Genomic DNA, 15,102 nt, shown 5'->3' on the forward strand with positions numbered 1-15,102 from the left:
AACACACACACACACACACACACACACACACACACAAAGAGGAGATGTTAACTATGCTTCTTTGTTGGCAATTTTTCAAACATACTTTAATAGCTCTCATCTTAAAATAAGCATTCAAACCAGCTGACCACTCCCTCCTCTTTGAACCATTTTCCTCTCTAGGTTTCTATAATAAAGCACTCTTCTGATTTTCTTTCTACCTCTCTCCTGCCCCTCTTAGTTTCACTTGCTAGCTGTTCCTCTTCTACTACCAGGTCTTTAAATGTTGAGAGTTTTTTAGGGCTCTGTCCCTGGTACTATACTCTTCTCTAGACTCTCAACTGCCTATTAACCATCTCCACTTTACATGCTGCAGGCAACACAAACTTTGTTTTTTAAAAACTATCTCTTACCATTCAATAATAGGGATGCCATCAACCCTACTGCTCGCAAGAAACATGGGAATCTCCTTGATTTCTCCCTCATTCTCACCTTCTATATCCAACCCAGCTGCAAATTACGTATTTTAGGGATAGAACCAAGATCTCACATTTGCCTTTTTTCTGTTCTCGCCACTGCAGTCCCAATCCACATCCTCCCTCATCTGGATCACAAAAAGCCTCTGTCGCGACAATCCACTCTCCATAAAGCAGGCAAAGTGATCGCTAAGCAAATAAATCAGATCATGTACCTCCTTTACCTAAAATTTCTCAATGGCTTCCCAAGCTATTGGAATGAAATCATCCAAACGTACAACCACCTCTTCGAATTAGTCCCTACCTAACCCTATCTCCAGGTCTCTCCAGGTCAAGCAATTTGCACTTGACTGCTAACCTAAAAGTTGATGTTGTCAACTCACCTAGCAGTGACATAGAACAAAGGTCTGGCAGTCTGCTTCTGTAAATATCACAAGCCAAGAAAACTCTATAGAGCAGTTCTATTCTGTAACATATGGGTCACCATGAGTCAGGATCAACTAGATGGCAATGGGTTCTGATTTTAACCCTATCTCCTGCCACTCTTTCCTTGTTCACTAAATTTCAGCCTCTAATGTCATTCCATGCCGAGTTCATTCCTTCCTTAGGTCGTTGAACATGTTATTCATTCTGGTGAGCATAGCCAGTTCTCACTTTTAAGTGTCACTTTTCCCAGAGAAGTCTACTCTGACTTCCCAATACTATATTAGGATCCTAACATTTCTAAGTCTCAATTTTCTCATCTCTCAAGTAAGAATTATTGTGATGATTAAATGAGGTAATCTATGGATTGACACAGTGGCTGTAACAACGGGCTCAAACACAGCAATGATTGTGAAGATGTTGCAGGGCCAGTATTTCATTCTACTGTACATGGGGTTGCCATGAGTTGGAACTGATTGATGGCATCTAACAACAACAATCCACATAAAATTCTTGGCGCAGTTAACTAGCACACATTAAGTCCTCAGTCAATGTTAGCTATTATTTTATTATTCCCATAGAGCACTCTGTTATTTCCCTTGATACTATCTATCATACTTTGTAATCATATACGTATTTGAGGATAGTTGATTATTGAGTGTTTATACTATAAATCGCACAAGACAAGGATTACTTATTTGCTTTGCTTCTCATTATATACCTAAAACCTAACACAGGGTCTGGGATATAGCAAACACTAAACAAGTACTAGACTAAGCTAAGTAAATGAATAAAAGATAATAATTTATCAGTAAATATATCTGTTAAATGTTAATCACAGAGGGCTTTATACCAGGTAGTATGAGAAGGTAATAGAGACACTTGGCTCAAGATAGTGGCCGAATCCATAAATTTACTTCTCCCTTCTCCCAAAAGATACTAAAATGGCAGAAGAAATATAAAAATACTTAATGAATCAAAAGCATATCTGGAAGGGAGTAAAGGATGGCACTTGTTGTTGTTGTTATGTGCCATGGAGTCAGACCCAACTCCTAGCAACCCTTCCTTGGGTTTCCAAGGCAGTATCACTATGGAAGTAGACTGCCCCATCTTCCTTCCGAGAAGTGGCTGGTGGGTTTGAGCTGCCAAGCCTTCTGGTTAGCAGTCAAATGCCTTAGGTACTATGCTACTCGTAGACCAGAAACTCTGAGGAATTTCTGGAAGACAAACAGACAGACTGGACTGTTGAAGAGATCAATCAGAACTGAAGAACCTCCAGGTAAACAAGGGACTAGTGAAAATAGACCTGAAAGCACTTCAAGCTCAGAGTCAACTGGGACTGGGGATAAAAATGGGTCAGGATACTAGTAAAGTATTTAACCAAAGACCTGCTGACTAGGGCCAATACAACCACAGGCTGAGTGACAGCTGAGGTGTCTCAACCAGAGGCTCAGCTAGAAAAACAACACGTGGAAGAGAGTGGGAAGTTTGTTAGAGAGAGTGGTGCCACAATTAGCACATATATTTTCAAACTTTTTATTTTAGAAAACTTTCAACCTTACATAGGTGTAAAGAGAACACATGTATTTACCACTTAGCTTCAACATTATCAAACGTTCAAAATTATGCCAATTTTTTCATCTACACCAGGGTTTCTCAACCTCATACTGATGCTATTTTGGGCTGGATAATTTTTTGTTGCAGGGCACTATTCAGTATATTGTAGGATGTTTAATATCCTTGGCCTCTATCCAGTAGATGCCCCCTGTCCCAGTTATAACAACCAAAACCTCTCCATTTATTGTCAAATGTCCTTTTTTTGGGTGAGAAAAATCACTCCCAGTTGAGAATTATTATCTATATCTATCCCATCCACCACTGGGTTATCTGAAAGCAAATCTGAGACACAGAATTTCAACCATAATTATTTTAGTATTTATAATCAGGAGATGAAATGGAGTTCCTAAGTGGTACAAATGGTTAAGTACTGGAAAGGCTGGCAAGGTCAAACCCACCTAGAGGTGCCTCGGAAGTAAGGTCTGGTGACAGGCTTCTGAAAGCCATGTGAAATGGAGTTCTACTCTGCACACATAGGTCACTGTGAGTCAGAATCGACACAATGGCAGCTAACAACAACAAATAAGAGGTGAGGACTCTTAATCACAACACTATGATAACATCTGAAAAACAATACTAATTCTTAGGGTAAAAAATACGTTAAAAATAATACTAATTCCTTAAATCATCTAATATCCAGCTACTATTTAAGTTTTCCCAATTTTCTTATTAATGTTCCTTTTTTTCTGGTTTGGTTAGAACTGGCTTCCAGGGTCCCACACACAGTTTATGATTGCTGTGTATACTAGGTCCACAGAGGGCTTCCTAGGTGAGCCCTGAGGGCAAAGAACATGGGTGGTCCTGAGATAATGTCAGGCAGCCAGAAGAGACAAAGAGGGGTAAGAAAGGCAGCTCTGCTTAACAGATCATGTAGTAGGTAAGGTAATGTGTCAACTTGGCTGGGCCTAGTTGAGGGGCAGGGTAGCTGGATTTAAGTTACTCACCATGGTGAGACTGGTAATCAGCTCCATGATGGAATCTACTGAAGTAGCTTGGGGATGTGGTCTGCTCCCACTGTATAAGAAGAAGCTTCAAGAACAGTCTGTAGCCTTTGGCATGCTTGAATCCTGCATGTAGCCTAGTTGTTATTCGGCAGCCTGCCATGTGATCTGCCTAACTTGGGACTCTTTGTTGTTTGTTGCTGTGTGCCATCGAGTCGGAGACGACTCATGGCGACCCCTCCTTGGGTTTCCGAGGCAGTATCACTATGGAAGTAGATTGCCCCATCTTCCTTCCGAGGAGTGGCTGGTGGGTTTGAACCACCAGCCTTCTGGTTAGCAGCAAATGCCTTAGGCACTACGCTACCAGAGCTCCTTAGGACTCTTAATGGACTTAAATCAACAGCCTGCTGTGTGGTTTGGTAGTATTGGGACTGTGCCTTTTTACTTGTCAACCTGGGTTTGTTAGCCTCAGCAGCCAGCAGCTGCCTGAGTGAAGAAAGCCCCCAGCTCCAGTGGGCTGGGAGCAAGAGGCAGAGCTGAAGCCCAAGGTCGAGGGAGGCGCTGTTACCCAGCCTCTGGAATCTGGTACTTTGAACTTGCAATTTTAGCCTCCGAAATGGGAAGAGAATAAACTCCTGTTTGCACGGCCATCCCATTTGTGGTATTTCCTGTTAGAGGGCCACTAGGTAACCAAATCAGGTAACTGTTTCCCAGCTTCCTAAACCATGACTGAACCCCTGGTTTAGAATATATGCCTGCTGTCCTCCTGAAGAAATTTCTACTGTGAGCACAATCCTACCTACTCAATGCTCCTAAGCAAAGCTCAACCAAAGCCCTACACGTAACCTACACAAATGCCAAAGAGTACAATGGTAGTCCTGGGACACAGAGTTAATATAAAACATAGAATAGTAAATCTTTAAAAATATATTGAACTCTGTATAAGAGAACAGTGCATCAATGAGGAAACAAAACAAAGTATTAGTGGTAACCAGAGCTGGGAGGGAGGGGAAAAGGGGAGTCCTGTTTAGGGCACAGTGAGTTTTGTTAATGGTTGAGGAATAACTTGGAAAATGACAGTGGTGATAACTGCACAACATGATAAGCATAATCAACGTCACTGAATTATACATGTGAAAACTGCTGACTTGGCAAATGTTTTGTTATATATATTTTTACCATGATAATAATAATAATAATAATAAAAACATAAAAAAAAGAACAATCTAAGTATTTAAAAAAGAGTTCTTACAAAAACACGATTAGAGGAAGGAACTCAGCAAAAAGTCTGAAAAGGAGAATTGGCATAAGTGAAAACTGAGTAAGCAAAAGTAAGAGTGAGATGGAATAATGTGAGCAGAGACAAGCTGGATGAATCTAGGAGATCTAATATCTGTTCAATAGGAGTTTCCAAAGAAAACAACAAGGAGGAGGGAAAGAAGTAATACAAGAAAGTTCCCTGAGTCATCAGGCCAAATGATACTGTCACGTTTAAGCAGGAATAAAGGAAAAAACCTTTACCTAGAAGCATCCTGACAAAATTTCTGAAATTCTGTATTAAAACCAACCTACCAATCCCAACAAGCCATCCTTAAAAACTTTCAAGGGAAGAAATAAGATTCCCTACTGTGGTGGTTAAGTTTATGTGTCAACTTGGCTAGGCCTGGTTGAGTGGCTGGGCAGCTGGTGGTAGTTACTCCCCATGATGAGACTGGCAATCAGCTCCATGGTGGGACCTACTACAAGCAGTTGACTGGATGTGGTCTGCTTCCCGTATATAAGAAACAGCTTTAGGAATGGTCTCTAGGTTATGGCATGCTTGAACCCTGCATGTAGCCTGTCATCGTTCAGCAGCCTACTATGCTCTGCCAACCTTGGGACTTTCAATGGATTTGAATTAATAGCCCCCATATGGTTTGGTAACATCAGGACTATGCCTTTTTACTTGTCAACCTTGGGTTTTTCAGTCTCAGTAGCTAGCAGCTGCCTGAGTGAAGAAAAGCCTCTAGCTCCAGTCGGCCGGGAGTAGGAAGCAAAGCTGAAGTCCAAGGTTGAGTGGCTTTCACCCAGCCCCTAGAGCCTGGCACTTTGAACTCGGACTCAAAGGCTCCAAACTATTAAAGAATGAATTCCTGTTTGTTAAGGTCATCCCTTTGTGGTGTATTTCTGTTAGAGCAGTTCTAGGTAACCAGAACACCTACAGAGAAACAGGAATCAAATTTACACTTGAGTCTCATCTAAGATACCTCCCAGAAGTCAATGGTGCATTGTCTACAGATTCTTTGGGAGGATAGGGAACCTGGAGTTATTTATCTAGCCAAATTTTCATTTCAAAATGAGGTCAAAAGAAAGTAATTTTCAGAGCATGAGGCTTTAGAATCAGACAGACCTGGGGGTTCAAATCCCTACCATACTTTTTACTAGTATAGGTAGTCCCTGACTTAGACTGTGGCCTTTTTTTTTTGGTACTTATCTTGTGACTAGCAGTAGTACAACATACAATGTTAAAATGTATCTCTAAGTTTATATGCAATGTTTCCAACACCCAAAGACAAATAAAAATCAGACTTATAAAGCTACTGATAATAAAAGGTGGTAATAATGAAAAATAAAAAAAGAGGTATCCAACTAACATCAGGACTTAGGATAGAGTTGCTGGAATGGAACCCTGCTATAAAATGGGGACTACCTGTAGTGTGATGGAGCTCTGGTAGCATAGTGGCTAAGGCACTTGACTGCTAACCAGAAGGCTGGCGGTTCAAACCCACCAGCCACTCTTCGGAAGGAAGGTTGGGCATTCCTACTTCCGTAGTGATACTGCCTCGGAAACCCAAGGAGGGGTCGCTATGAGTCGGGGCCGACTCGATGGCAAACAACAACAACAACAACAACAACAACAACAACCTGTAGTGTGATAATCTCTTAGGATGATTAAGTAAATGGAAATACATTACTCACCACCTTAGTTAATGGAACATTTAAAGGAGAAAATACATTCACAAAGTGCCTGATATGAGGGGGAAAGATGAGGCTTTGCCACTCAGAAGCTCATTCAGAAATCATGATGAAAAAAACTGCTTCACAGACTAACACTGTCTAAATTCAAATATAAAGAACATTTTGTTGGATGATCTCTCCTTTCTCATATTCTCTGATGGCAGTCTTACTATTGTCCTAGACAAAACATGCCACTTCTACATGACTACCCCTATGAGCTCCTAGTCTCTGGTGACCAGGCATTCAGCAGTCCTGAATAGACCACTGACACAGCATTTTAGGCCACCAAACACCAAAAACCAAACCCACTGCCATCAAGTTGATTCTAACTCATAGAGATCCTATAAGACATAGTAGAACTGCTCCTTAGGGTTTCCAAGGCTATAAATCTTTAAGGAAGCTGACCGTCTCATCTTTCTTCCACAGAATGGCTAGGGGGTTCAAACCACTAACTTTTTGGTTAGTGTGGTGGTTATGTTTGTGTGTCAACTTGGCTAGGCCTGGTTGAGTGGCTGGGCAGCTGCTGGGAGTTATTCCCCATGAGACCGGTCATCAACTCTATGGTGGGCTCTACCACAAGCAGCTGAGTAGCTGCTTTGGGTATGTGGTCTGCTTCCCATATATAAGCAGCAGCTTTGGGAATGGTCTCTAGCTTATGGCACCTTGAACCCTGCATGTAGCCTTGTCATTGTTCAGCAGCCTGCCATGCTCTGCCGACCTTAGGTCTTACAATGGACTTGAATTAATGGCCTGCTGTGTGATTTGGTAATATCGAGACTGTGCCTTTTTACTTGTCAACCTTGGGTTTGGCAGTCTCAGCAGCCAGCAGCTGTTTGAGTGTCTTTAGCTTCAGTGGGCTGGGAGCTGGAGGCAGAGCTCCAAGGCTGAGGGGCTTTCACCCAGACCCTAGAGCCTGGCACTTTGAACTTGGACTTAAAGCCTCCAAACTGTAAGAGAATAAACTCCTGTTTGCTAAGGCCATCTCATTTGTGGTATATTCTTGTTAAGAGTGGCACTAGGTAACCAGAACAGTTAGCAACCAAATACCTTAAGCACCGTACCACCAAAGCTCCTCTAATTTCCACAAGAAGGCGGAAAATCCATAAAATTCATATAAAGTCACAAAGAGTCAATATTTCATAGACTAGAAAAAAAACAATCACCACAAAACCAGAATGCTTAAAAGTAACCATGGTCTAGAAATTACAAATTAACTATGACAATGAAATTATGGCCCAATCTTAGCCAAAAAGTAGTATTAATAAGGTGACATGACAAAGTAAGATATTTTATTACTTGTTAAAATACATGGTAACTGTTAGAATCCTTAATCTGCATTTAAAAAAATTTAATGTTGAATACTTGTTTCTGTTATTCTTCTCTATGAAGTTAATATGGAAACACCTTAAAGTAAACACAAAACACAGCTACAGATGCATGGGTACCACAGACTGTGAGCAGAGGAAACGCACACAAATACCGTACACTGTGTAGAAGGGACAACAAACAACAAGGTGAGCAGCTCACCTCTTCTGTCCTTTGAGTCAGAATTACCTGTATGGTAAGTGAAAAATAGAAACATTCACTCAGATTAAAAAGACATTACTATTCACTCTAAAGTAAGACAAAACAGGCTCCAGGAATATAGCTATTTTCCTCCATGTATTATGTTGGGACTAGAATGAAGCAACTTCCAACAACTGGGAAATGAGATCGCCCAGATTCATTACATTTCTGTCAGTGCACTGTTTGTTCTTCTCCATGACTACATACACAAACAATGTAGCATCAATATCCATAAACCAAAAGATACCACGATGCAAAGAGAAATATAAACACAACAGTATTGGAGGACTTTATGTCTTTTGGTCCATTAAACGAAAGAGGGCAAAATTAAGGAAGGACATTCAAGGCATAAATGATAAATGTTGTTGTTACGTGCTGTTGAGTTGATTCCGACTCACAGCAATCCTACAGGACAGGATAGAACTACCCATAGGGTATATAGGGTTTCCTAGGCTGAATCTTTACAGGAATGGATTGTCCTTTTTTCCTGTGGAGATGCTGGTAGGCCTGAACCACTGACCTTTAGGTTAGCAGCCAAGGGTTTAACCATTGTGCCACCAGGGCTCCTAAATGATAATGATGTTGTTGTTGTTATGTGCTGTCGAGTCAGACCCGACTCATAGTGACCCCTCCCCTGGGTTTCTGAGGCAGTATCACTATGGAAGTAGATCGCCCCATCTTCCTTCTGAGGAGTGGCTGGTGGGTTTCAACCACCAGCCTTCTGGTTAGCAGTCAAGTGCCTTAGGCACTACGCTACCAGAGCTCCTAAATCCTAATTAGTATATATCAAATCTTATAAACTAACGACAGAGAAAACACCTCCTTTTTAGAGGCCTGTGAAATATCCACAAACCCTTATAAATTCCCCAGGGTAGAAACAATATTCTTTTATCATGATGCAATATATCAGATTACCAAAGTAAGAAAACACTGGAGAATTAAAATCAAAACCACAATTGAAAAATATTTAAAATATAACAATAATTAAAATACTTCTGTGGCAAAACCCACCAACTCTTCCCCCAATATCAGTCTCTTCCTCTTCCTGCCTTTGGTACAGAACCTCTGTTTTTTTCAGCCAACCACAAGCTGTCCAGTTAGAGACCGTATTTCTGAGACTCCTCTGTGCTAGATATAGTCATGTGATGAATTCCAGTCAATGGGAAGTGAGCAAAAGTGATGTGGGTAACTTCTGAGTCACATCCTTTGGAAAGGAAATCGCTTGTTCCTATTCCCTCTGTGAGCCACCTCTGACCAAGCAGATGAGGGCAATACTGTCAGGATGACAGGAACAGGACAGAAAAAAATCTTGGTCTCTGAGAAGGCAAAGCCCTCTCTGCCTATTTCTGGAATATGACAGAAGAGAGAAACAGATTTGGGTCTTACTGAACCTACCGAATTTTAGTATGTCTGTGTCAGAGCAGCTTAGACTGCACCCTAACTAATACAAATACTGGAGCATCTATAAGACATGGATAAAGCAGTGCTTACAAACAAATTCAAAGTATTAAATATTTTAATTATCTGGAAATAATGAAAAGAAACAAATTCAAGAAGCTAGAAAAGGCACAAAACAAATCTAAGAAAGAAGAACATGAAAAACTAAATGAAATGAAAAACTGAAAAATGATATAAGAAAAAGCAACCAACCATGAAATAGATAAATAATTAACTTAAAACAAGAAATAAAAAAAAAGGGAGGGGGAACACAAGTGTATAAAATCAGATATATTCATAACTATGTAGGAAATTAAGCAATCATAAAAGATGACTTTTCCTCAAATCCTGTCAAATAAATTTGAAAATACGAACAAAATACAGTTTTCCAGGAAAACTTCCAAATACTTTCCCTGAAGCAAAACAAAGCACTGACAACTAAACTTATCAAAAATAGCACATTCAGAAAGGAAAAATACAGACCAATGTCATGGAGGAGTAATTTACATGTATGAAAATGAAAAATGTCCTAAATAAAATAATATTAGACAGATTGCAACAATTCATTTTAAGAATAACAAAATGTGACCACTGAGCAGTTGTTTTTGCAGGAATGTAGACAGCCCAAAATTAGGAAGCCCATTAATGCAATTCAATGTAACAGATAGATCAAAAGAGAAAAATCATGTGGCTGTTGCCACTGATGCTGAGCAAGTATTTGGGAAACTAAAGCACTCATTCTTGATAGAAACTCTTATTAAAATAGGGATAAAGTGATATATCATGAATATGATTTAAAAAACATAAAAGGGTCTACCTGAACCAAGAGTTTGCACTATGTTTAATGGAAAATCACTGGCAGCATCCCTATTAGAGTCAGATATAGGACAAGGCTGTCTGCTTTTATCACTATGGTCTAACTTTGTTTTCGAAGTATTCACCAATGCAATTAAACAGAAAAAAGCAAAAGATAGTTGTAGATGAGATGATCTGAAGACCTAAGATAACTGTTGAAGAAAAGTACTTTAAACACAAAGAGTATTAAAATGGCCAGTACAAAATATATCTACAGAAGTCAACTGCCTTCATATCACCAACAGTAGCCAGTTAAAAGATATATGCAACAAAATATTTCATTTATATTAAGATTTTTTGCAACCTATATCATGGGCAAAAGACTCATTTTCCTAACACAGAGCGTCTCTACAAATATCTAGAAATAAACTGAACAAGAAATGTGTAACATCAGTGCCACCCTTTTTTTTTAAACTTTTACTGTGGTAAAAATATATACAACAAGACATTTACCAACGTAACAACTTCCCTATTTACAGCTCAGGGACACTGATGGCATTCTTCATGTTGTGCCACCATTATTGCTGTCCTTTTCCAAAATAGTCCAAGTGGGAAAAATTTTTAAAGCTTCCAAGAAATACAAAATAAGATTTGAGCAAATGGAATATAGCACATTCTTGAGCAGAAAGACTCAACATCCCAAAGATGTCAATTCTCCCTGTTAATGTATAAATTTCACATAACAAATTTTTTTTCTAGCTAGACAAGCTGATTCTAATGTTCATCAGAAAAAAATCAAGAAATGCTAGCAAACTTCTGAAAAATAAGATTAACTAGGGATGATTCACCTTACCATATATTAAGTAATAATAAAAAACAAACCCACTGCCATCAAGCAGATTCTGATAGTGACCCCCCCATTGGGTTTCCAAGGCAGTAAATCTTTATGCAAGTAGATTGTCTCATCTCCCTTCTGTGGAGCAGCTGGTTGGTTTGAACCACCAACCTTCTGGTTAGCAGTCAACTGCCTCAGGCACTGCACCAGCAAACCTCCTTAGATATTAAATACTTTAAAAATTTATAATCATTAAAATAGTGGGATTTAGATGAATAGACAAAAAGGTCAGTAGAAACTACAATAAATGGCCCTAAACAGAACTCACATATACATGGGAACCTAAATATGTATCAGAATTCAATATAACATAAAGGTAGCATTTAAAATCATTAAGGAAAACAGACTATTCATTAAAGGGTATGGGGACAATTAAATAGGCGTAAGAACAGATTCACAGTATTCTTTTTGAAAGAATACTCTGAAGACAAACACTTCACATCAAAATAAATTCCAGACAAAGATTTTAAACACACACAAACGTATGCACACATCACATGCTCATGCTAAAGAAACCATAAAAGTCCAGAAGAAAACATGAGGAAAATTATTTTATAATCTTGGAGTAAGGAAAGTCTTCCTAAATACTCAGTACCCCAAAAATATTGTTAAAAAAACTGCTATTTTTTTTTTTAATTAAAAAATGCAAATGGTAGTTTCTAAAATGCAGACAAGTTAAAAGCAAGATGTCCAACTAGAAAAAATATTGCAACTTACATCATAAGCAAAAGACTCATTTCTCTAACATATAAAGAGTTCCTACAAATAAGTCAGGAAATCCTAACATCCTAATATGAAAAATGGGCAAAGGATATCAACAGAAAGTTTTCAGAAAAAGAAATGTAAACAATCCTTTGAAATATGGAAAATGCTCAAACTTACTCAGCGAAACGCCAATTAAAGCTATTTCTTACCTATCAAATTGACGATTCAGAAGTTTGAAAATTCACTGCACTGGAAATGGTGCAGAAAACAGGCATTTTAAAACACTGCTAACAGGAATACATATTACAGTAGAGGAAAGCTCGGCAATATTCATCAATTTATAAATGTTCACTTAAAGTAATTTATCCTATCAACATCTCATACAAGTTTGAAAGGCCACACTTTACTTTTTGAAAGAATACTCTGAAGACAAACCTTAATGTCCGTAGATGGGGAGACTGGGTAAATATATTAAGATATAACCATATAATGGACATACAATCATTAAAAATGGGCAACACAGTTCTTGATTATAACATAGAACAAGTATAATAGGCTAAGTGAAAGTGAAGAAAGCCATGTGCATAAGTGTGTACAGTATATTATTTGTGTTATAAATGTAAAAGAAAAGGAATATATATACATTTGCTTATTTAAAAATGGGAGCTCTGGTGGCATAGTGCCTAAGGCATTTGACTGTTAAGGCTGGCAGTTCAAACCCAAGAGCCACTCCTCAGAAGGAAGACTGGCCAATCTACTTCCCAGATACACAACAAACGCAACACACTGCTGTCAAGTCGGATCTGACTCATAGCGACCCTTCCTTGGGTTTCCAAGGCGGTATCGCTACAGAAGTAGATTGCCTAACCTTCCTTCCAAGGAGTGGCTGGTAGGTTTGAACTGCCAGCCTCTGGTTAGCAGTCAAATGCCTTAGGCACTATGCCACCAGAGCACCTCGGAAACCCAAGGAGGGGTCACTATGAGTTGGGACCAACTTGATGGCAGTGAGTTTTGAGTATGGCTACACAGCAGTAAATGGCAGAGTGGGATTCAAACTCAGTTAGTGCAGCCCTGTAGACTATGCTCTTAATTGCAAATGTGTTGCCATTACAGTAGAGTATGGGATTAAAGCAGGCAGGAGCAGGGTCTAGGTTGTAAGGTCTAGCTAAAATATGTCATCTGTAGTAACTAAATGACATTCAATTGATCAAATGTTTTTCACCTGATTATACCTAGGGGAGCTCACCATCTAACAGGGAAGAAACATTAGCCAAGGAGATAGAACACAGAAGACTTTTGCTACAGACGGCATCACAGTTACATAGTAGATGGGGAACGATTATGTCCTTTACTACCTGTGAGGGGCCCTCATCCTCTTTACGGACCAGAAACTCAAAGCTCAAAGAGTCAGAAACATGTTCTCCCTGACATGGTCTCACATCCACATCTCTAATTCTATCCTTGGAGCCACTTCCACTTCATCCCAGTGACGTGGGAGAGATGGGGGCTGATCTGAGGCCCTGAACAAACCAACAGTGCAACTTAACTGTTTCTCCAGGTACCTCTTTCTAATGCCAACCCTGGCCACTGGTCTCTCACCCTATAGCTAATTGTTATTAACATCTATATCCATTCTCCTTCCCATGTCTCCATGGATTCCTTCCTTTTCAAGGTTAACCTTATTACTCTTTTCATTTTGTCTCCTGCATCATCAATTAGGTCCTCTCTTTCTCTTGTATTTTAACCTTCTTTTCTTCTGTTTTTAAATACACATAAGCCTCCTCAATCTAACCAGATATTCTTGAAAATTCCTTAATGCTGACTTCATCTTTTCACTTGGGCAATTTTACTTATTTAAAGACTTCTTATGGCTAGAAAACACAGAGATAAAAGTGAATAAAATCAAAGAACAAATAGAAACCATCTTTAGTACCTGAAGGAGGGAAGGTTTCTGGTGTGGTTGCTGCAGTGCTGGAATTCCCCTCCCAGGGCTCTGTTTTGACATCTGTGAACTGGTTATCTGGAAGCCACGTTCCATTTGATGAAACTGTAGTAACTCTAGAATCAGTGCCTACTGTTCTTGTGGTCCCAATGTCAGAGTCTGAAGAATTGACAGTGGTTACATAGGTGGGTCCCAGAGTTTGATTGGGGCTGAATGTTGGTGCCAAGGGAAGAGAAGTTACTGAAGAATTTGGATTTGAAGTTTTGGTCTCTTCTTTAACTGGTTCTGTCATTGATGCTTTAATTGATCTTGTAACTTCTACTGAAGGTGAAACTATAAACACCAAAGAACACAGGAAATGGAACATGTGAGGTTCAAAAGTACACTTAGGAGGCACAAAGCAGGAAGCCTCAATAAGCTCTCAAATACTGAGAGACCAAACTGAGATTCCCTCCACCCCACACGTTATTTTCTAATGCTAGTCCCTTCCCATCTCCTTCAAAGGACTAATGTCTAAAAGGAAGAAAAAACTGGATTCTTCAATCATTCCTTAGATTTAATATATAGGAGTCTTAAATATCAGCAATTTATTTTATTTTCCAGAATGAACACATAATTGTTTACCTTACTTAAAAAGGTATGCAAACAACCAGACAGAAACAACTAGAATGTTGACTGACACATTGTGAAAAATGTAACCAACGTCACTGAACAATTTGTATAGAATCTGTTAAACGGAACTTAATTTGCTGTGTAAACTTTCACTGTAAACACAGTATTATTTTAAAAATTAAAAAGGAAGCAATTAAGTAGTACAATTATAAATACTCAGTATGACCCAGACATTTCCAAAGATACTTATTTTACCAACTTTTAAGTAAAACTTTAAAACTCTTTTTCTTTTTAAAATACCAGCTAAGTCTTCAAATGTGGGTCCTTAAACGTGGAAGTAAAATTCTGTTCTGAACAACAGATTTATCGGATGACAATTTACCTGTGGTAGTATTATTGGCATTGACATATATCAGACCACTGCCAAGCAGAACAAGAATGAACCAGAAATCCATGTTGACCTGGAAAACAGAGAGCCACATTAGATGATGCCCTATATTACTGTAATTATTTCCAAACTATTCACCAAAGGAATATTTTGGGCAGAATCTTCTCAGCTTTTAGAAAATGCAAAGGACTGATGATCTTTTGGCAGTCTAATATGCATACTTCCCCAGAGTCCAGCTATTTAATTCAGTTTTTGCATAAATTAAATGGCACCCTGGGTGGTATAAACAGTTAATGAGCTTGGCTGGTAATTCAAAGGTTGGAGGTTCG

General features: G+C 39.1%; 1 protein-coding gene across 1 annotated transcript in view; it reads right to left on the reverse strand.

Annotated features, from left to right (window-relative positions):
- PTPRA (protein tyrosine phosphatase receptor type A) overlaps nt 1-14,840 on the reverse strand; it is a 69,651-nt gene extending 54,811 nt beyond the window's left edge. The window contains exons 1-3 of the mRNA XM_007960004.2: nt 14,768-14,840; nt 13,765-14,106; nt 7,961-7,987 (exon numbers count right to left, since the gene is read on the reverse strand). Coding sequence (XP_007958195.1) covers nt 7,961-7,987; nt 13,765-14,106; nt 14,768-14,840 — 442 coding nt within the window. The remainder of the gene's footprint in view (nt 1-7,960; nt 7,988-13,764; nt 14,107-14,767) is intronic.
- Nucleotides 14,841-15,102: the final 262 nt, after the last annotated feature.

Source organism: Orycteropus afer, unplaced genomic scaffold (assembly GCF_000298275.1).
Source record: "Orycteropus afer afer isolate SDZICR_OR568_19922 unplaced genomic scaffold, OryAfe1.0 scaffold00020, whole genome shotgun sequence".
In the NCBI taxonomy this organism is placed as follows: domain Eukaryota; kingdom Metazoa; phylum Chordata; class Mammalia; order Tubulidentata; family Orycteropodidae; genus Orycteropus; species Orycteropus afer.